The following is a 23,322-nucleotide window of genomic DNA, read 5'->3' as shown; positions in this document are numbered from 1 at the left end:
ATAAATCATCCCAAGCAGAATGAGAACATCATGTGAATATAGTAGTGAATTAAAAATGCACAAAAGTTTTCCATTTCCCAGTGCATGTCTAGCATACTACCTGTTTGAACAATGACACCTAGTCAAGCAGAAAGGAAGTTGGAACAATATGGAATGGAGACAATAAAGTACTTATTTGACACATGGTTTATATTTTAAGTGTAATCACATAGCCTTTTTTTTAAGGAAGGAAAAGATCGGTTGGCAGAGAGTATAGCAAATAGTAAAATACTTCCAGGTTTCAGTGGTGATGCCATGTTTGTAACAACATGTTTCAGTGGACTTATAAAAAGGTATCATTATTGAGTAGCAGCTTTGGAAATAATCAATGCCATTTGCCATTACGGTACAACAACACTTTTTCATTTCCTTTTTGAGAAGTATAAAGGAAACCATGCAGACATTTTCATGATTCCAGCTAAAAATACCTGAGGGAAAGGAAAAACCCCAGCAGTTCAACAAAGTTAAAACTGCAGCCTGTGCTTTCAATTCTTCCGTCAAGTTAGGAGGTGTGTGAAAATCATATGTTAAGGGTGAGATTTAATCTCCAAAGAAAATCTTCAATATGCAAAGAGCATCTGGTGCCTCCTTTAGGAGTTATGTGACCATCTGCTTTTTTCCCTATCTGTTTTGTCTCTACCATACCTCCAAGTTGGTTTCTACTTGAGAAAACAAAAAGGTTGATTACATGATGCAGTGACAGTTCCACTGACCTTTCTGTTTTGACTCATCCAGTTTTAGTCCACTGAGCCTCCTTCATGTGAAGCAAACTCAGAGGGGATAAAGTAACCAGCATTCACCACATCTGCTTTGGTTTGTCCACCAGCAAAGCAAGATTACAAGATTTATGCTGCCTTCTAAGAACCTTTCACAATTATTGTATCTGTATTGTGGAATTACAGGCAGTCCCTGCTGTACAAATATCTGACTTACAAATGACTCATAGGAGTTCATCCCATGGGATAAGTAAAGTGTTTGGGATTGTTGCATTTCTCTTAAACTCCACAACACTCTGGAAATTAAATGGATGATTTTCCTACTCCTATTTATTTATTTATTTATTTATTTCGAGAGCTTCTACCCCGCCCTTCTCAACTCTCTAGGGCAGTGATTCTCAACCTTCCTAGTGCCGCGACCCCTTAATACAGTTCCTCATGTTGTGGTGACCCCCAATCATAACATTATTTTCGTTGCTACTTCATAACTGCTTTTGAGCTGTGGTGCTGGAGGAAAGTGCTGGGAGCGCCTTGGACTGCGAGAAGATCCAACCAGTCCATCCTCCAGGAAGTAAAGCCCGACTGCTCATTGGAGGGAAGGATACTAGAGACAAAGTTGAAGTACTTTGGCCACATCATGAGGAGACAGCAAAGCCTGGAGAAGACAATTATGCTGGGGAAAGTGGAAGGTAAAAGGAAGAGAGGCCGACCAAGGGCAAGATGGATGGATGCCATCCTTGAAGTGACTGGACTGACCTTGAAGGAGCTGGAGGTGGTGATGACCGACAGGGAGCTCTGGCGTGGGCTGGTCCATGAGGTCACGAAGAGTCGGAGACGACTGAACGAATGAACAACAACAACTTCATAACTGTCATTTAGCTCCTGTTATGAATCGTCATGTAAATATCCGATATGCAGGATGTATTTTCATTCACTGGACCAAACTTGGCACAAATACCCAATACGCCCAAATTTGAATACTGGTGGGGTTGGGGGGGGGGGGTTGATATTGTCATTTTGGAGTTGTAGTTGCTGGGATTTATAGTTCACCTACAATCAAAGAGAATTCTGAACTCCACCAATGATGGAGATGAACCAAACTTGGCACAAAGAACTCCCATGACCAATGAAAAATCCTGGAAAAAAATAGATGACCTTTGACCTTGAGTTTGGGAGTTGTAGTTCACCTACATCCAAGGAGCACTGTGGAGTCATACAATGATGGATCTGGGCCAAACTTGGCACAAATACTCCATATGCCCAAAGGTGATCACTGGTAGAGTTTTTTTTTGGGGGGGGGGGGGGGGAATAGACCTTGACATTTAGGAGTTGTAGTTACTGGGATTTATAATTCACCTATAATCAAAGAACATTCTGAACCCCATCAAGGATAGAATTGGGCCAAACTTCCCACACAGAAGCCCCATGACAAACAGAAAATACTGTATTTTCTGGTGGTCTTTGGCAACCCCTCTAACATCCTCTTGCGACCCACTCAGGGGTCCCGACCCCCAGGTTGAGAAACTCAGGGCGGTTTACAAAAGGCACAATTCGATGCCTAACAGTTCACGAAATGCAATATACAAAATACAATATAACAACAACAATTATAACTAGTTAAAACAATCAAATTAATACAATAACAGCAATAAAATCATCTTGTGGTCAATGTTCGCCAATTCATAAATCCATAGTCCATCCAGCATTATCATTGTCCTTTCCTACTCTGGTCGTCATTGTCCTTTACCCATCTGCCAGCTTACCCAAAGGCCTGGTCCCATATCCAGGTTTTTAACTTCCTTCTGAAATAGAGGAGGGATGTTGATGACCTAATTTCCCCGGGGAGTGAATTCCATAGGCAAGGGGCCACCACCGAGAAGGCTCTGTCCCTCGTTCCCTCCAGTCTCACTTGTGATAAAGGTGGGGCCAAGAGCAGGGCCTCCCCAGAGGATCTTAAATTCCGAGGTGGGACGTAGAAGGAGATACGTTCGGACAGGTACGCTGGGCCGGAGCCGTATAGGTTTTTGTAGGTCAAAACCAGCACTTTGAATTGTGCTCGGAACTGGATCGGCAGCCAGTGTAGCTGACATAACCAGGGGGTGGTATGCTCCCTGTATGATGCTCCCTGTATCACATCTTCTCCATTTTCTTTAGGATTTATCTGTTTGATTTGCCATCACACCGTAGAGATTTTTTTCCTCCCATTGTCCATCCAGGATTGCAATTATTTATCTTTTTAAAAAAGCATCATCCCAGATCCTAGGAAGCAGTTTAAAATTACCAAGATCTTTTCCCAAGCTTCTGCACTGGTGATCGGAGGAGACTGCCTGTAGTTGTATCAAGTCTAAAATGGCAGGCCTGTGAACTTGTGATCTTGTTTCAAGGTGAGCAGGGGGGAAAAACCATTTGTGCTTGTAGCTATTAAGGTTCAGCTTTTATATTAGCCAGATATGCCATGTTTTCTTTCACATATGAATGAATGAAACATATGGTAGAGAAAAGAAGATGGCAAGCAAGATTTAGGAATAATGGGAATGGAGAGGAATGGGAGGACCCAGAGTGTGACGGCGCGAGTGGCGCCACCTATGTGCAGAACTGTTAGTTGCAAGATTTAAACTGTTGTATCATGCTTAATCCTGCCTGTTTGGCTCCACCTCTTCCTGCAGGAGGGGAGTGCTTCCTTTTTTCTTTTAATTCTGCCATCAGAGTTTCTACCAGGTGGATGTGAGTAAAAGACTTGATTCTAAAAGACCCTGATTTAAATTACCTCTCAGCACTAGTTCTGAGGTTTTTTACCCTTGAGATTTGTGCTTCATGTTCAGACCAACCTGAATGACGTTGGAAGTCTCAAGCGCCTTCAAACCAGTTCTTTTGCCACCAAAGGAAGATCCTGAGTCTTCAAACATAGACCATCTGAACTGGGGTTGTGGTTTGCCATTCACAGACATTGAGGAAAGAGGAAACTTGGAAAGGCTTCTCAGCTTTAAACACCTTGGACCCAGGACTAAATGAGACTGTAACGTATATTTTCCTTCACCCCTCTGAAGTTTTCAGCTCATTGCTTTAAAGAAATAACTCTTTGTGATCAATAAAACTTATTTTGAGTTATTTACAGTGTTTTGGGTTTTTGGGAGTTCCAGTTTCCTATAGGAGGGCAAGAAGCAATCCCCTGGGGAAAAGATACCACGTCCATCCCTCCTTCATTAAGAACAATAGCCCCCAGGCATGACGGCACACAGAGGCTTGTTGGAGAAGTTCACATTACCTTGTATGGACTGCAAACCACTTAACAGAAGGTGAAGAACCTCATTTTTGAAAGTCTGAGGTTGATCTATCGTATCAAAGGAACAAAGCAGAATAAATCTAAGTTCTTCTATTCTGCTGTTTAGTATTCTTGACTGAATTTCTTAGTAACAAATTGACTTCTAAAGACCTAATAGTTATTCCATTAAATAAATGCATTGGGAAGGCATCAGTGAAATGATATTACTGAGAAGAGGCCTTCACATTAACCATTAAATAACTGAGTAACCTCCAGCAACTAAAGAGTAATCATATATCTGTGACATGCATGACTGCCCTGCACTTTGACACTCCCTGAGTGTTTTAACATAAGCATTAGCTTGGTTGCAAGGTAATTATTAGTAACCACTATTGCGAAGTAAATTTCATTTGCAGAGTGCACTGGCTTCTGCTGATAAATGATAAACCCACAACAGTTGTTTTCCCCCACTGGATCCATCAAAAGATTCCAGGATTAAATTACATAATATGTTAACTCAAAGGCTCTATTGCTTTCAGAAATAAAGCACTACTGTGATTGTGGTGAGAAGCAGGGTGGCATGATAAAGGCTTCAGTCAAGCAATTGTCTGGACCAATAATAAAATAAATGCATTATTATTATACTGACAAAAAAACATAGCATGTCACAGCAAATGAGATCTATATGCTGGATTTCATATCAAAAAATCACAAGCCGAACACTTCCCAAGCATCTAGGACTGTGTGATGTATTTTTGAATGATGTGAGCAGATCCAAGTAAGGTGGCCTTTTGCAGTTAACAGATCGTGATTTTGTCAATGTTTATTGTTTCCAAATGTCGGCTGAAATCTTTTGGTACAGCACCCAGTGTGCCGATGACCACTGAGACCACCTGTACTGGTTTATGCCAGAACCTTTCCAGTTCAATTTTGAGGTCTTGATAACGGCTGAGTTTTTCCTGTTGTTTTTCCTCAATGTGACTGTCACGCGGTATGGCAGCATCCATAATCCAAACTTTTTTTCTTTTCCACAATCGTGATGTCTAGTGTATTGTGTTCCAAAACTTTGTCAGTTTTGGAACACAGTAATTTTATGTGTTCATTTTCCACTACCTTTGCAGGTTTGTCATCCCACCAAGTCTTTACTGCTGATAGGTGGTACTTGTTACATAATTCCAGTGAATCATTTGGGCCACAGAGTTGTGTCTCTGTTTGCAGTCCGTCTGTGCAATTTTCTTGCAACAGCTGAGGAGATGGTCCATGGTTTCATCCGCTTCCTTGCACAGTCTGCATCTTGGGTCATCAGCTGATTTTTCAATCCTGGCCTTAATTGCATTGGTTCTGATGGCTTGCTCCTGGGATGCAAGAATCAGGCCTTCTGTCTCCTCCTTCAGTGTTCCATTTGTGAGCTATAACCAGGTCTTCTCCTTGTCAACTTTTCCTTCAATTTTGTCAAGGAACTGCCCATGCAATGCTTTGTTGTGCCAGTTGTCAGCTCTGGTTTGTAGTGCAGTTTTCTTGTACTGGTTCTTTGTGCTGTGCTTTGAGAAGTTTCCAATTATTGACTTCCATTACAGCAGGTTCTTGGCTTTCCTTGACATATTCTGTCAGGGCGTGTTTTTCTTCTTCGACTGCTTGTTTTACTTGTAAAAGTCCTCTGCCACCAGAGCTTCTAGGCAGATAGAGCCTGTCAACATCACTGCGAGGATGTGGTGAATTACGAACGGTCATGAGTCTTCTTGTTTTTCTGTCCAAATTGTCCAGTTCCGCCTGTGTCCGGTTTATGATGCCCATTACAATGGTACACTGGTCAACACAAAATAGATATGAACTGAGGTGAATAGAGAATATGTCGTGATCCACACAAAAGCTGAGGAATGGATCGTCTAAGTGCTAAGTGCATATATTTTAAAGGTCTTCCAGAGAAGATAGTCAAAATGATTCATCAAACAGAAAAATGGAAAGCAGAAAGCAGGTGCTTCCACATCAGTCCAAGATACATTTAAAATGCTATTTCAAAAAACCTGTCCATGTATCATATTGTTGTCTTTGCATTAAATCACTTGGTCAACAGATGCTGGGTGACTTTTGTTTCTTCTGCAGATCAAAGAGTCCAGTCAGGTTCCTCTGTAATATTCTGAAGGTGTGGGAGATGAAACTTTACATATGCTGTACAAGAACAAGACTGGGGTAATGTTTCCAATTCCTTTTTTTCCGCTCTGAATTGACAGTCCTACATTTTGTGGATAGCAAAGATTATCCAAAATCTACTAATGATGGAGAGACAAGGTTTTGTACATCACATGTAATTCAAAATTCAGGGAACGATTCTGTGAAAGTATAGAAAATTACAGCCAAAGTAATATTGCTCAGGTTTTTTTTATTATTTCAGTCATGTTTGGTAATGTTATGTCAATTCAAGTAATTTCTTACTTATGGTGACCCTATAATGGAGGGTTGTTGTTGTTTTTTTTGCTTTCCTCTGAGGCTGGAAGATTGTGACCCCTTCTACACTGCCATATAATTCAGATTATCAAGAAGATAATCGATGTTATCTGCTTTGAACTGGATTATATGAGTCTGCATTGCCATATGTAGTGAAATTGCTACTTTGTGTTAAAGTTTTGGTGTATAGCTCTATGTTTACATATGGCAGATAGGGAAGAAATGGTACAGACAGGGTAGCAACAGCAGAGATAGGATTCATTTGCATATGTGAAGCCGATTGGTCATATGCAGATTAGCGCAGGCCCAGGATTTGAAAAGGCTGCTAGGCCCAAAAGGGCAGTTGGAGAGAGAGAGCCAATCATTCCAAAGGGGCAGAGCCAAGGTTCTGAAAGAGGAAGTTAGAGTGAGAGAGTTTGAAAATGACAGTTAGGAATCTGTGTGTGAAGAGGAGAGTTGGTTTTTGAGTGCTTGTTAGAAATAAGCAGCTATGAAGATGTGTTAAAGACTTCTGATATAGAGAAGCAGTTAGTTAAATAGAGCTTGAGTTTTAAGGAACATAAAGAAGGCTAGTGTTGCCTGAGTCAGAATATAATTCAGCCAAGAGTGTGTAAAGCAAGTAACATGTTTGTGAATGTGAAACACTGAAAGTTTATTCAGAAAAGTAAACCAAGTAAATGATACTAACTGTAAGCCTCAAGATTGCAACAAAACACAAATGTAACCACAAGTGTTGGAGCCCGAAGTTATAAATAAACTGTGTTACTTTGTTATATTCAAGAGTGTTTCACTGCCTGTGACATAAAGCACAAAGATTTAACAGCACACAGAAAGTCCCAGCCAATATAAAAGAAGAAACTGAATCAGTATAAGGCAGCAAAGAGGTTTTATAATAAGGAAATAGTCTCTCTCCTTCGCCACACCATATAATCCAGTTCAAAGCAGATAACTTGGATTTTATATGGTACTGTAGAAGAGGCCTATGATTTGCCTAAGGTCACCTTGTAAATTTCCATGGTCAAGTGAGGATCTCCAGAATCATAGTTGAACACTCATGCTATTAAATCATTCTGGATCTCCATGCTACATCATTTGCCTTAATACCAGTCAAATAGCTCTTAAGGATCAGAAGATGCAACTGCTTTGCAATCACGGTGTTAATGAAGCTGCTACATATACTACTAAACCTAGATATTGCTAAATATACCGCCTACCATTAAACCATGCCTCCATATCACTTAGCTAATTATATGATTTATGTACCAGAATCTTCTACTATTATGTTTGCCCCTGAAGGAGTATTGAGATTTAAAGTAATTAGACTGGAACCCACCCATATAATCAATTCTGTTATTATGCAGAATTATTACATTATTATACAGGGTTACAACACACAATAGTTGTGTTGTGAGATAATCCTAAAAATACAGCATAGATTTATTACCTAGACACCATTTTTAATATGCTGATGAATAATATATGTTTTTGCTTTTAAGAGAGGGGAGGAGGGAGGGAGAGAAATTATGGATGCCACAAGAATTTTCAACACCAGTTGTATTGGAGATGAAAATGCTTATAGCAAAACATTTTGAGCTCCATCTCTGATGTAACAAAAGAAAAGGAAAAAAAGAAAGATAGCTAGAGGTTGTGTCTTTCTATTCAGTTGGTTACTATGGAGTCTGAAAGAGGTAAAGCAACCAGAGAAGAAAGAATTATACTTCCAGGGAACAAAAGTACACAATATTTTCCCCCCAAGGAATGGTAAAGAATTGCTGTCATCTTCTATATCATGTGCTTCCCATATGTAGCTATTATTAGCTATAAACCATCTTTTACTCTGGGAGGGCAGTGAAGCAAGGACACACACAGATATGGCACAATATGCGGATGGAGTGGAAAAGTTTGGCCCCATGAATGTGTGTGTAAATTCACTCAATATGTAAATTCACTTCTGTGGCAGTACCTTCCCCTCTTTTTTTAAAAAACTTCGTTTTCCCCCTCTTCATCGGCCTGAACAAAAATGTTCCCACAGTTCTGGGATCTGTTTCTTTGAAGCTAATGAGGCTGTTGACTTGATTTAGTTTTTCATTCATGGAATTCATTCAGCTGTGATATACTGTATACAACATGTTGTTATAAACAACAAGCACTTCTTAGCAATGGGAAGTTGGAGTAGAGTAGCATTAAGAAAACGCTGTTGATAGTAAAAGATTGTATTTCATAGACCCTACTTTTAAAAAAACAATCTTAGCTTACTTTTTGCTGCCGTGCATCATAAATAAGGGAGTATGTACCAGATCGTGACATGGTTGGAGGTTCATATTTTGCTAATTTTAATGCTATTTCTCTTATTTGGACTCAGATGTTGCTCTTAGGTGAGCTGTAGTGCCTCATGCTCATGTTAACTAGATATAGCATTAGAATCTGCCACATTTTGGTGGTCAGGGGAGCTTTTGCACAATTAAAACTTGGGCGCCAGCTGCGTCCGTACCTTGGGTGATCCACGCTCTGGTTACATCCCGTATAGACTACTGCAACACTCTCTATGTGGGATTGCCTCTGAAGACTGCCCAGAAGCTGCAATTAGTCCAACGAGCAGCAGCCAGATTACTAACAGGAGCAGGGTACAGGGAGCATACTACTCCTCTGTTACGCCAGCTCCACTGGCTGCCAGTTAGCTTCCGAGCACAATTCAAAGTGCTGGTGTTGACCTATAAATCCCTAAACGACTCTGGCCCAGTTTACCTGTCCAAACGGATTCTCCCCTATGAACCATCAAGGTTGTTAAGATCTTCTGGAGGGGCCCTGCTCTCTGTCCCACCACCCTTGCAATTGCATCTGGTGGGGACGAGGGACAGGGCCTTCTCGATGGTGGCCCCTCGGCTCTGGAACTCTCTCCCACTGGAGATTAGAACTGCCCCTTCTCTCCTGACTTTTAGAAAGCTGGTGAAAACTTGGCTCTGGAATTTAGCATTTGATGAGTGAGTCAATAACTCTTGACCACACGGACGGATGGTGATGAATTGTGATTTCATTTTGACGACTTGGCCTTATGTAATTCTTAGGGCTGGGCGGTTTCGTTTCGTAATTTCATAATTCGTTAAAAATTCGTTATTTTTTGATAATGAAGCGATAACGAACCATTCAGGAGCAACTAAAAAACGAAATGAATTTTTAAATTCGTTTTATAATTGCTTCGGATTCGTTTTGCATTCCTTTCATTATCGTTTTGAAATCGTTTCGTTATTATTTCCGCATGTCTGGGGCAAGTTTTATAGTTGTTGTTTGTTTAATCAGTGAAAAAAATATATAAATATCACACCAACAGTCAACAACAGAGGGAGAGGGAAGCTTCTGAAGTTCCGTCTGTCCCATTTGGAGGTTTTTTAGCGTATTGCGCGGTCGCGTCCGCCATTAACGAATTGATTCGTAATTGTTTCGTAATTGTTTCGTAATTGTTTCGTAATTTACGAAATTTCGTAAATATCGAACTTTTTAAAAGAAAAATTTCGGAATTCTTTTAAAAATCGAAATGCAAAACCCCCCCAAAAACAAATCGATTTTATAAACAAATTTTTCCGTGGTTGCCCAGCCCTAGTAATTATATGATTGCTTTTTAATGTATTTTATGTATTACTGTATTATGGGATGTAATGTTTTAAACTATTGTTTATGAATCTTTGTCGAGAAGACCGGTATATAAAAGTTCTAAATAAATAAATAAATAAAAAATTTGCTGGTATGCAAACATGGATTTTGTTCATGGAAAGACTCATTTTGTGTGTGTATGTGTCTGTATATATACACACACATTTTACATTAGCCACAAAATGTTTGTTATTAAGTTGCCTGAAAGCATTCAGTCACACAAAAACCTATTGTGTTTTCACAGTTTTGATTGAATATTTGGTTGCGATTTTAGTATTACTAGCATATTTGGTTGGGCAAGATGACCATTGAACACATGGGTCACATAACCTAATTAGCACGAAACGCTGCATATAGAGATTTCTGTTCTGTAATCCTGTTATAAGATGACAGCCAGGGTTCTTTTTTAAGTACAAAGCATGCCAGATCTCACACTTGAAACAATGGTATCTAGAGTTCAATATCTTTACATCATTGTAGCATCTTATCTACATAAGGAACCATTGGTACATTGAGACCGCTAAATCCTGCTCTTGAGCACCAACACAAAATGTTCTGCACATGTTGACCACCAGACGTTTGTTAGCCAAAGTCTGTGATTTGGCAGTCTGTTAAGTGTTTTTAAGAACCAGTGATATTTCAGCTAGTCATGTAAACTGTGATGTCATCACAGTTTACATGACTAGCTGAAGTATCACTGGTTCAACTTTTTGTGTGTGTGTGTCAAGAGTGACTTGAGTCACTTCTGGTGTGAGAGAACTGGCCATCTGCAAGGATGTTGACAGGTAATGCCCAGATGTTTTATCATCCTTTGGGAGGCTTCTCTCATGTCCCTGCATGAGAAGCTGGAGCTGACACATGGGAGCTCACCCCTCTCCCTGGATTCAAACTGCTGACCTTTCAATCAGCAGTCCTGCCAGCACAAGGGTTTAATCTATTGTGCCACTGGGGGCTCTATGTCATGGTTCATCACTGAGGAGTGGAGTGATAATTTTTAGGGCTGGGCGGTTTAGTTCGTTAATTTTGTAATTCGTTATTAATTCGTATTTAAATTAGCTTACGACCCGATATTGAGCCATGCAGGAATAGTGTGAGGAGTAAATTAGATTCGAAACATTTTTTTCAATTTATTTCGCTATTTTTCGTTATTATTTCGAAATTATTTCGTAATTATTTCGTAATTATTTCGTAATTATTTCGTAATTATTTCGTTATTATTTTCGCATGTCTGGTGCAAGTTTTATAGTTGTTGTTTGTTTTATCACACCAACAGTCAACAACAGAGGGAGAGGGAAGCTTCAGAAGTTCCCCCTGTCCCATTTGGAGTTTTTTTTTAGCATATTGCGCAATCGCGTCCGCCATTAACGAATCGATTCGAAATTAACGAAATTTCGCAAATAACGAAATTTTGAAATCTCAAAATTTCGGAAGTATTTAGAATTTGGAAACGCTAGCGCCCCCTGGAAATGAATCGAGTTTAGAAACAAATTTTTCCATGGTTACCCAGCCCTAATAATTTTCACTTCCATGGACCATTACCAGGTTATACCACTAGATTTTTCTGGCCCCAAAAGGGATGAATATACAACTCATTTATAGGATTGTGCCCCCCCCCCTCTATATATATATTAGCTGTACCCGCCATGTGTTGCTATGGCCAACCTTCCCTCCCTCTTTTTCTCTTTCTTTCTTTCTTTCTTTCTTTCTCTTCTTCCTTTCCTTTTTTTCTTTCCTTCTATCCTTTTTTCCTTCTCTTCCTCTTCCCTTCCTCCCCCCTTTCTTTCCCTTCCTCTTTCTCCTCTTCCTTCCTTCTCTACCTATTCTTGGACTGTAACTCCCAGCAGTCCTCCTGATCCATCCATCTACCTACCTACCTATTTATCTCGATCTAATCTATCTATCTGGAGGATTGAGGGGAGTTGCAGTCCAGGAATAGGAAATATGCAGGGATTGGGATGCTCTCAAAGAAATCCAAGGAGAAGAAAGTTCTTGTCTTGTGTTCAAATTTGTTGTCAATTCGTCCAGTGGTTTCTGAGTTCTGTTAATCCCACAAGCGAACATTACATTTTATTTCTATAGATATACACACACATACAAAAGTAAACATAACTTATAATGAACAGAGTGCAGAGAAATTTCAAAAGGAAAACTAAGTTGGCATCATCCGTTGAGTATAATTTAAACTAAAATTATGCTATATTTTAACTTTTAAAAGTCACAAAGGTGCTTGTTCTCTAATAGCATCCTCTCATCTTTGAGCTGTTAAAATTACCTGCTCACTGAAATTATTGAAGTGTGCCATAAATGTCATGCACAAGTACCTAAACGAGAGAGGAAGCAAGCTAGAATGACCTGAAATAAACCCGAATGTATAAAGTGAAAACCTGAATATCTACATCAATCACTAGATGGATCACTGATTCTGAGTAATTTTGTACACCAGAAGATTCTGGTAGCACAGTAAATTGCATTGCCCATGAGTGCATTAAATATGTCTATGAGATTACAACACTTTCATTTGGCTAAATTTGGAAATGTAAGATCTTTTATATAGAGTCCTGTTTCATCAAATACAGATTTTGGGGGAAAGGTCTTTTTGCATCTCAGATCCTAAAATCCCAAATTTTACAAGTTTCAATGCAAAGTATTATTTCTACAATTTCCGATAAACTATAAAACAAATCTGGAAGATTAGAGTCGGATGATTATATTTTACTTTGTAGGAAAGACCTCTGTATTTTATTAATATTTAGTATGGGAAACTGTATCATGGAAGACATGATAAGACAAATGTTAAGAGCTGTATGAAACATTTTGCACAGGGATCAGTAAAAGAAAATAAGTAATAATGGTAATATTACATAATTTCCAAGGCAATAGCTTCAGCTTTAATGTACATCGTAAATTGAAACTATTTTATTATTGATCAGACTAGAGAAATTAGCAGCAACATGAATCAGCCTGCATTAGTTGGACGTAATTGAAGGATACTGCAGTCAATCATTCAATAGAGCAAGTCAGCCAAATATGAGTAATTTTAATGCAGTCTTATCAATCCGCACATGCTGATAACATCGCAAGAAAGCCTATGAAAAGGTGTCTAGCCTGAACAGATAAGAGAATTTGGGCTTCCTCCAAATTCAAGATGTTGCAAAATTCTAGTGTAACAACTTTGCTAACTGGGATTCACTATTTCTAGGCAAGACATGAGCTTTCATGTTCGGAAAATCAGAATTCTGCACAGAATTTTATTTTGCACATGTAATGCTGTTTCTTGTTCAAAAAATCCTATTCGTTTGTTTTTGGGTGTCCCCCCCCCCCCCCCGCTCACTTCCATCCATTCTCATGGCATTGGGAACTTCCTTACCAGCCAAGGATTCTGTTAATCAGAATTACTTAACATTAAAAAAATTGTTATCATTTTTCATTAAAAAAAATATTATGTCCATCTTTAGCTCTAAACCTGCCCTATGGGTTAGAGCAATCAAGTATTAGACATAGATGTGAGAATCAGCAGCAATTCATTCAATGAAATTTCTGATTGAAATAAATTACAAATACACTACTTCCATCTATAAATTCTGAAGACAGTTCTACATGGCTATGCCAAATTGGGGATGGATGTCTTAACAAATGAAAATGGCAACACCCCTCCCAATTCAAGTAACTTCCTGGTACAGAATTAGTGGTCAGCCACCAATGGACTCTGAAACGTTATGACTTTTAATCAAATTGCACACCAGTGGGCCACTGAATTTAGCTTTCTGAAGTGACTTGCACTTCTAAAACAGGCACAACTTTGTTTAATGGTTGGCATGCTGGACTACAACTCTGGAGACCAAGGTTCAAATCTCTGCTCAGCCATGGAAACCCACTGAGTAATCTGAGATCTGTCATATCCTCTCAAAGGAATGCAAAGGCAAACCCACTCTGAACAAACCTTGGCAAGAAAACAAATTCCTAAAACAAACAAAACTCTTCTTTCATTAAGCCTTAGAAATTTGTAACACTTAACTATGGAGCATTTAACCATGCAAATAGAATGCTATGCCTATTCAGAAGTAGAGTATTATTATTATTATTATTATTATTATTATTATTATTATTATTTTACTGACACAAAAGCACAGTATGACACAGCAAATGAGATATACAAGGGGTATTTTTTAAGTAAGGTCCGTTTTGTTGTAGACACTAGTAGTTTGCACGCATACCGCAACGAGCATGTGCGTCGTGTACCGGCATGCCTCGGGAACAACTATGCTTAGTTTCCGCTCTGTAGCTGACCTGTACGGTTCTGTTCTGTGCTTTAAAAATGATTAAGACTATCAACTCACCCTCTGCATGTGAGGTTCGCTCAGTGATACTGTTTTTGTCAGCAAGGAACCCGCCTGCTGCAAAAATTCATCAACAGATTTGTGAAATGTATGGTGATACTGTTATGAGTGAAAGCAAAGTTTGTAAGTGGGTACGACAATTCAAAGATGGCCGTGACAACGTCCATGATGAGGACCACTCCGGTCGCCCTTCTTTGATTACAGATGATTTGGTGGCTTCAATTGAAGCGAGGATTCGTGAGAACAAGCGCTTCACAATAACAAGTCTCTCAAACAAATTTCCTGACATGTCGAGATCAGTTCTTTACAACATTGTTTCTGGATACCTAAAGTTTAGGAAACTGTGCTCCCGTTTGGTCCTGAAACTCCTAACAGAGGACCACAAAAACCAAAGATTTGAGTGTGCGATCAAATCAAATCGTCTGTAATCAAAGAAGAGCGACTGGAGCGGTCCTCATCATGGATGTTGTCACAGCCATCTTTGAATTGTCATACCCACTTACGCACTTTGCTTTCACTCATAACAGTATCAACGTACACTTCACAAATCTGTCAATGAATTTCTGCAGCAGGCAGGTTCCTTGCTGACAAAAACAGTATCACTGAGCGAACCTCACATGTGGAGGGTGAGTTGATAGTCTTAAACATTTTTAAAGCACAGAACAGAACCGTACAGGTTAGTTACAGAGCGGAAACTGAGCACAGTTGTTCCCGAGGCATGCCGGTACATGATGCACGTACTCGTTGCGGTATGCACACGAACTACTAGTGTCTACAACAAAATGGACCTTACTTTAAAAATATGCTGGATATATGCTGGATTTCATATCACAAAATCACAAGTTGAACTACTACTACTTCTTCCCCTTACTACTACTACTATTAATACTACTACTACATGCAGCTTTTTCTCTCTTAAAAAAACTCAAATCAGTCAACAGTGGTAAAAATGCTACAATATACAATACAATTGATTAAAACTGCAGCCATAAAGAGAAAAGATCCTTCTAGCTCAAACACTTTTCACATAATTGTAGAGTAAACATAAAGATATAAAAAAGAGAGTGGGGGAAGTTTAAAAAGATAATATTGTGCAGTTCTACATTACAGTATATGTTTGGCAGAAAGATTTATGCCAGCTTCTCATTTTGGATCTCTCGTTCCATAAATGTGTCCATGTGTGTGGGTTATCTTGCCTGCTCATAAAACTATAAAAAGTAAATGATCTCATATTTGCCATCTATCTGCAGACTGTCTTCTTGGCAGATCCCCAATAATTGACTGACATGCATTTTGTGGAACAGGGTTAATTAATATGTCTACCAATTCCCCAAGGAACCTCAGGAAGCAAAAATCTGTTTAATGCAGTAAGCAGTGACATACTGTGTGTGCTAGTGTGTGGTCTAGAGACAATTGATAACTGATAAAAATACATGTTGAAAAAAAAAGCATTTCAGTATTTTTCTCTAAGTTCCCACATCAAACAATCTTTTATTAATCTATATAAATAAAAATGTAATGTTCGTTTGTGGGATTAAAAGAACTCATAAACCACTGGATGAATTGACACCAAATTTGGACACAAGACACCTAACAACCCAATTCATGTCCTTCACTCAAAAAAATGGATTTTGTCATTTGGGAGTTGTAGTTACTGGGATTTATAGTTCACCTACAAGCAAAGAGCATTCTGAACCTCACCAATGACAGAATTGGGGCAAACTTCCAACACAGTCCCCCATGACCAACAGAAAATACCTGAAGGATTTGGTGGGCAGTGTCCTTTGGTTTTGGAGTTGTAGTTCACCTACATCCAGAGATCACTGTGGGCACAAACAATGATGGACCTGGACCAAACTTGTCACGAATACTCAATATGCCCAAATGTGAACACTGGTGGAGTTTGGGGAAAATAGAATCTTGACATTTGGGAGTTGTAGTTCCTGGGATTTATAGTTTACCTACAATCAAAGAGCATTCTGAACCCTGCCAACGATGGAATTTAACCAAACTTGGCACACAGTTCTTCCATGGCCAACAGAAAATACTGGAAGGGTTTGGTGGGCAGTGTCCTTTGATTTTGGAGTTGTAGTTCACCTACATCCAGAGAGTACTGTGGACTCAAAAAAAAGATGGATCAGGACCAAACTCTACACGAATACTCAATATGCCCAAATGTGAACACTGGTGGAGTTTTGGGAAAATAGAATCTTGACATTTGTGAGTTGTAGCCACTGGGATTCACAGTTCACCTACAATCACAGAGCATTCTGAATCCCACGAACGACAGAATTGGGGCAAACATCCCACACAGGACCCCCATGACCAACAGAAAATACTTAAGACCATCCAGTCCAACTCCCTTTACCAGGGCAAGAAAACATAATCAAAGCCCTCCTGACAAGGAGCCATCCAGCCATAGATATAGAAAGATAGATAGATATGATTCACACACACACAAATATAGTATAGATTTGAAAGGGACCCTTACAGAAGGACAATGCTATGTTGCATGTTCCAGGGTGGGCAAAGTAGACACTCTCCACATCAACACTGACAAAGAAACAGCAACAAATACTGTTTACCCACAAGCATAAAGATATTACATATATTAGAAACCAACACTTTCTCATTACTTTATTTTCCAGATCAACAGACTGGGCCACAGCAACGTGTGGCAGGGGACAGCTAGTTGTAAATAAATCTCCTTTCCAGGTAAAACAGCATGCCTAGAAATTAAGATATTATGGTCCGGGGGGGGGGGGGGGGGAGAATATGAAGAAGTGGAGGGAAACATCATAGTCCTTAAGTCATCACTGGAGGAATATTATTTTTTTCTACATGATGATTTTAAATGATTAAGTGTACCTGTTCACTGAAATTACGATGTCCTTATTTTCTATGGCAATCTACATTCTTGAATGTCAAATTCTTAAGGTAGCTTTCTAGTAAATGCGCTTCTAACATCAAAGCAAGAAAATGTAATAGAAGAATCAACTGAAAAACATCACCATAAATTAAATGCATGTCTTCCCAGAAAAGATCGGGAAAATCTGTTTCACAGATCTGACATGTCCTTGGAGCTGTAACAGTGAAAGTCACATTGGGGAGGGGATGGGGTAGCAAAACACATTCCTTTTTTGAAGATCATAAGTGTGTTACTACAATACTACCGCACACTGGAAAAATATACAACAGATAATGAAGCTATCAGGGAAATCCTAGTTCTTGATATATCTCACAAGTGCCAGTGAGGAGGTTTGTCTCAGGCAGCAGATACAGGGTGTTATAGAAGGTCAGTGGGTTATTCTACATTTAAATTTTTCTCATTATAGTTTGACTCTCAGGCAGATAGAGAGGTACTTGTGGGAATTTCTGTCATAACTGGTTGCCTGTATGCATTTTGCATATTGACTTGAACAGGGACAGTATGGCCATTTGCCGTTCTGCCTCAGGCAGCAAAGTCTGTTGGGCTGATGCCAGGAAAATAATTAGTACTGTTCACCAAGAAACTGACTTTTGGGCAGTTCGGTCATGAACAGAAAAGGAAGAATAAGCAGCTGATATTATAAACAAGATAGGTAATTTTATATACATATGACATCATAGAATCAAAGAATCATAGATTTATTTATTTATTGTCGTGTCAGGAGTGACATGAGAAACTGCAAGTCGCTTCTGGTGTGAGAGAATTGGCCGTCTGCAAGGACGTTGCCCAGGGGATGCCCGGATGATTTGATGTTTTTATCATCCTTGTTGGAGGCTTCTCTCATGTCCCCACATGAGGAGCTGGAGCTGATAGAGGGAGCTCATCCGCCTCTCCCTGGATTCGAACCTGCGACCTGTTGGTCTTCAGTCCTGCCAGCACAGGGGTTTAACCCACTGTGCCACTGGGGGCTCCTAATCATAGAATAATTGAGTTGGAAACAGGGGCGGCTCAACCCATTACACAAAGTAAGCATTCGCAGTATAGTTGATTTTGCCCAGGGGAAAATAGACCTTGACATATGTGAGCTGTAGTTACTGGGATGTATAGTTCACCTACAATCAAAGAGCATTCTGAACTCCACCAATGATGGAATTGAACCAAATATGGCACACAGAACTCCCATGATGAACAGAAAATATATATCAGTGATTGGTTGAGGAGGAGGGGGCGCAAAAATACTGTTTGCTTACCATTGAAAATTACCTAGGGCCGCCTCTGGTTGGAAAAGACCACACGGGCCATCTAGTCCAAACCCTTCTCTTCAGGAAAAGCACAATCAAAACACTCCCAACAGTTGGCCATCCAGCCTCTGTTTAAAAGCCTCTGCTGCATCACACTGTTGGCTCATGATCAACTTCTTGTCATGAGGACTCCAAGATCTTTTTCACATGTACTGTTTTTTAATCAGGCATCACCCATCCTGGAGCTTTGCCTAAGTGTACATTTGGTCTTGTTGAAATTCATTTTGTTATTTTTGACCCAGCTCTCTAATCCATTAACATCATTTTGAATGCTGACCCTGTCCTTTGGAATATTAGCTATTAGGGCTGGGCAACCACGGAAAAAATTGTTTCTAAACTCGATTCGTTTTTAGGGGGTTTTTGCGTTTCGTTTTTTAAAAGAATTCCGAAATTTTTCTTTAAAAAAGTTCGATATTTACGAAATTTCGGAAATTACGAAACAATTACGAAACAATTACGAATCAATTCGTTAATGGCGGACACGATCGCGCAATACGCTAAAAAAAAAACCTCCAAATGGGACAGGGGGAATTTCTGAAGCTTCCCTCTCCCTCTGTTGTTAACTGTTGGTGTGATAATTTATTTTTTATCACTGATAAAACAAACAACAACTATAAAACTTGCACCAGACATGCGGAAATAATAACGAAATGATTTCGAAATGATTTCAAAACAATTACGAAACAATTACGAAATGAATTGAAAAATTCATTTCGTTTTTTAGTTGCTCCAGAATGGTTCAATATCGCTTCGTTATCAAAAAAAATAACGAATTAATAACGAATTACGAAATTAACGAACGAAACCGCCCAGCCCTATTAGCTATCCTTCCTAATTTGATGTCATCTGCAAACTTGATAAGCATGCCATCTAAACCTTCATCTAAGTCATTAAGGAAGATGTTGAACAGTACTGGGATCAGGACTGAACCCTGTGGCACTTCACTCGTCCTTTCTTTCCAGAATGAAGAGGAACCATTGGTGAGCACCTTTTGAGTTCAGTCACTTAACCAATTACAAATCCAATTAACAATAGTATTGTCTACCCCCCCCCCCCCCACCACCATTTTATTAGTTTGTTTCCTTCTACCCATATATTACTGAACAGCTAAAACATTTTATCCAGCCAGTTATGGATCACTAAATACCACACATATAAATTTAAACTGGTGACCAGCAACATTTAATTCATTAAATAAATAAATATAGTGTCTATGTGGAATGCATTTTTGACAGCTGAAATAAGTCATAGCAAAAGGTCAAAAAACTTGTGCTTTTGTTTCACATTGATGAGCATAGAAGTGCTTACCTCCGGATGACCTCCAACTTCAATGTAGGTGCACACAGGATGGAAAGCTCCAGTTCCACAGACATACAAATGAGTTTGGTTATATGCCTTCAGCACTTTGATGAAGTTAGCACACTCTTTCTATACAAATTTAAAAGAGAATAGCACATATTAATCAAGCATATATATTGTATATCAGTCAAATTTCTTCCACAGCTTATTTATGTAGTAATAGCCATCAAACCTGAAACATCAGGTTGAATTATCCACAGGTCATTGTAAACACTGTACTTTAACTCTCATGAAAAAAAGACTAATTTCCTTCACTAAGTACAGTAGCAAAAAGTGAGAGTTTAGTCTGTCCTGGGTGAACCTATAAGAAGCACCCACATCTTCTACTGTCTCCACTGCAGAGATGCTTCTGATATTTTCAAATATCTGGGCAGGAAAATGGTGTCAGCAATAGTGAGGTGGTTCTGGCGCTTTCCCATCAACATGAAATGACCCTTGAGTTATCCACAGCTATTAACAAAATTCTACCCCCCCCCCCCCCAATTCTGTCCTTGACTTGCTGCTGACACACACACACACACACTCATACGAGGGGTATTTTTAAAGTAAGGTCCGTTTTGTTGTAGACACGAGTAATTCGTGCGCATACCGCAACAAGCGCGTGCGTCGTGTACCGGCATGCCTCGGGAACAACTGTGCTCAGTTTCCGCTCTGTAGCTAACCTGTACAGTTCTGTTCTGTGCTTTAAGACTATCAACTCATCCGCCGCATGTGAGGTTTGCTCAGTGATACATTTTTTGTCAGCAAGAAACCTGCCTGCTGCAGAAATCCATCGACAGATTTGTGAAGTGTACGGTGATACTGTTATGAGTGAAAGCAAAGTGCGTAAGTGGGTACGACAATTCAAAGATGGCCGTGACAACGTCCATGATGAGGACTGCTCAGGTTCCTTGCTGACAAAAACCGTATCACATGCGGCGGGTGTGTGTGTGTGTGTGTGTGTGTGTATATATATATATATATATATATATATATATATATATATATAGTAATTGGTATGATAAGAAACAAAGATGGCAGGGACCTAACAGAAGCTGAAGAGATCAAGAGAAGGTGGCGAGATTATACAGAAGATCTGTATAGGAAGGATAACAATATCGAGGATAGCTTTGACGGCGTGGTGAATGAATTAGAACCAGACATCCTGAGGAGTGAGGTTGAATGGGCCTTAAGAAGCATTGCTAACAACAAGGCAGCAGGAGACGACGGGATCCCAGCTGAACTGTTTAAAATCTTAAAAGATGATGCTGTCAAGGTGATGCATGCCATATGCCAGCAAATATGGAAAACACAAGAATGGCCATCAGACTGGAAAAAATCAACTTATATCCCCATACCAAAAAAGGGAAATGCGAAAGACTGCTCCAACTTCCGTACAGTGGCCCTTATTTCTCATGCCAGCAAGGTAATGCTCAAGATCCTGCAAGGAAGACTCCAGCAATACATGGAGCGAGAGTTGCCAGATGTTCAAGCTGGGTTTAGAAAAGGCAGAGGAACGAGAGACCAGATTGCCAATATCCGCTGGATAATGGAGAAAGGCAGGGAGTTTCAGAAAAACATCTACTTCTGCTTCATTGACTATTCTAAAGCCTTTGACTGTGTGGATCATAATAAATTGTGGCAAGTTCTTGGTGGGATGGGCATCCCAAGCCACCTTGTCTCTCTCCTGAGGAATCTGTACAAGGACCAAGTAGCAACAGTCAGAACTGACCACGGAACAACAGACTGGTTCAAGATTGGGAAAGGCGTACGGCAAGGCTGCATACTCTCACCCAACCTTTTTAACTTGTATGCAGAACACATCATGCGATGTGCGGGGCTTGATGAATGCAAAGCTGGGGTGAAAATTGCTGGAAGAAACATTAACAACCTCAGATATGCAGATGACACCACTCTGATGGCCGAAAGCGAGGAGGAGCTGAGGAGCCTTCTAATCAAGGTGAAAGAAGAAAGCACAAAAGCCGGGTTGCAGCTGAACGTCAAAAAAACCAAGATTATGGCAACAAGAATGATTGACAACTGGAAAATAGAGGGAGAAAATGTGGAGGCCGTGACAGACTTTGTATTTCTAGGCGCAAAGATTACTGCAGATGCAGACTGTGGCCAGGAAATCAGAAGACGCTTACTTCTTGGGAGGAGAGCAATGTCCAGTCTCGATAAAATAGTAAAGAGTAGAGACATCAGACTGGCAACAAAGATCCGCCTAGTCCAAGCCATGGTATTCCCTGTAGTAACCTACGGATGTGAGAGCTGGACCATAGGGAAGGCTGAGCGAAGGAAGATCGATGCTTTTGAGCTGTGGTGCTGGAGGAAAGTGCTGAGAGTGCCTTGGACTGCAAGAAGATCCAACCAGTCCATCCTCCAGGAAATAAAGCCTGGCTGCTCACTGGAAGGAAGGATACTAGAGACAAAGTTGAAGTACTTTGGCCACATCATGAGGAGACAGCAAAGCCTAGAGAAGACAATTATGCTGGGGAAAGTGGAAGGCAAAAGGAAGAGGGGCCGACCTAGGGCAAGATGGATGGATGGCATCCTTGAAGTGACTGGACTGACCTTGAAGGAGCTGGGGGTGGTGACGGCCGACAGGGAGCTCTGGCGTGGGCTGGTCCACGAGGTCACGAAGAGTCGGAGACGACTGAACGAATGAACAACATAGTAATTCAAGTCTTTGCATACACTTCCCCACAATGCTTCCAACAACAACAAAAAAAGTAAAACTCAATATAAACTAACAGGTTCATAAGCAAAATATACAAAACTGATAATAGAGAGCCAAAGGCATACTTCGAACAGTCACAAGCCTCCAGAATAAGTACAACTTCAATCGTCACAGGAACAGAGCATCTTCAAACTCAATCAGAGATATTTTGTTCCTCAAGCAATGTTCCTCAACACAATTGTCCAGACTGAGAAAACTTGGGACATCTTGCTGCTTGCAGTGCTTCCCCTCAACTTTAGGAGGAATGTTGGTGAGTCCTGATGATGTTCGGTGGCTCCCAGCCAAAAAAGGCAAAACGGGACTGTTTTAGCCCAGTGTGAAGAAGTCCATAGAATCATAGAGTTGGAAGAAATCACATGGGCCATCTAGCCCAACCCCTTGCCATGCAGGAAAATAACATTTCAAGTACCTTTGACAAATGACCACCCAACCTTTGTTTAAAGCCTCCAAGGAAGGAGCTTCCACCACACCTCGAGGCAGAGAATTCCATTGCTGAACAGCTCTAACAGTCAGGAAGTTCTTTCTAATGTTCAAGTTCTATAATTTGAACTCATTGCTCCAAGTCCT

At 40.0% G+C, this 23,322-nt stretch overlaps 1 protein-coding gene across 1 annotated transcript in view; it reads right to left on the bottom strand.

The window, feature by feature from the left end:
* Positions 1-23,322, bottom strand: part of SEMA3A (semaphorin 3A) — a 303,398-nt gene that overhangs the window by 114,730 nt on the left and 165,346 nt on the right. Inside the window, exon 4 of the mRNA XM_067468901.1 lies at positions 19,986-20,105. Coding sequence (XP_067325002.1) covers positions 19,986-20,105 — 120 coding nt within the window. The remainder of the gene's footprint in view (positions 1-19,985; positions 20,106-23,322) is intronic.

Source organism: Anolis sagrei, chromosome 5 (assembly GCF_037176765.1).
Source record: "Anolis sagrei isolate rAnoSag1 chromosome 5, rAnoSag1.mat, whole genome shotgun sequence".
NCBI lineage: Eukaryota > Metazoa > Chordata > Lepidosauria > Squamata > Dactyloidae > Anolis > Anolis sagrei.
Note: the sequence above shows the minus strand (reverse complement) of the source record. Positions and strands in the feature narration are given on the sequence as shown.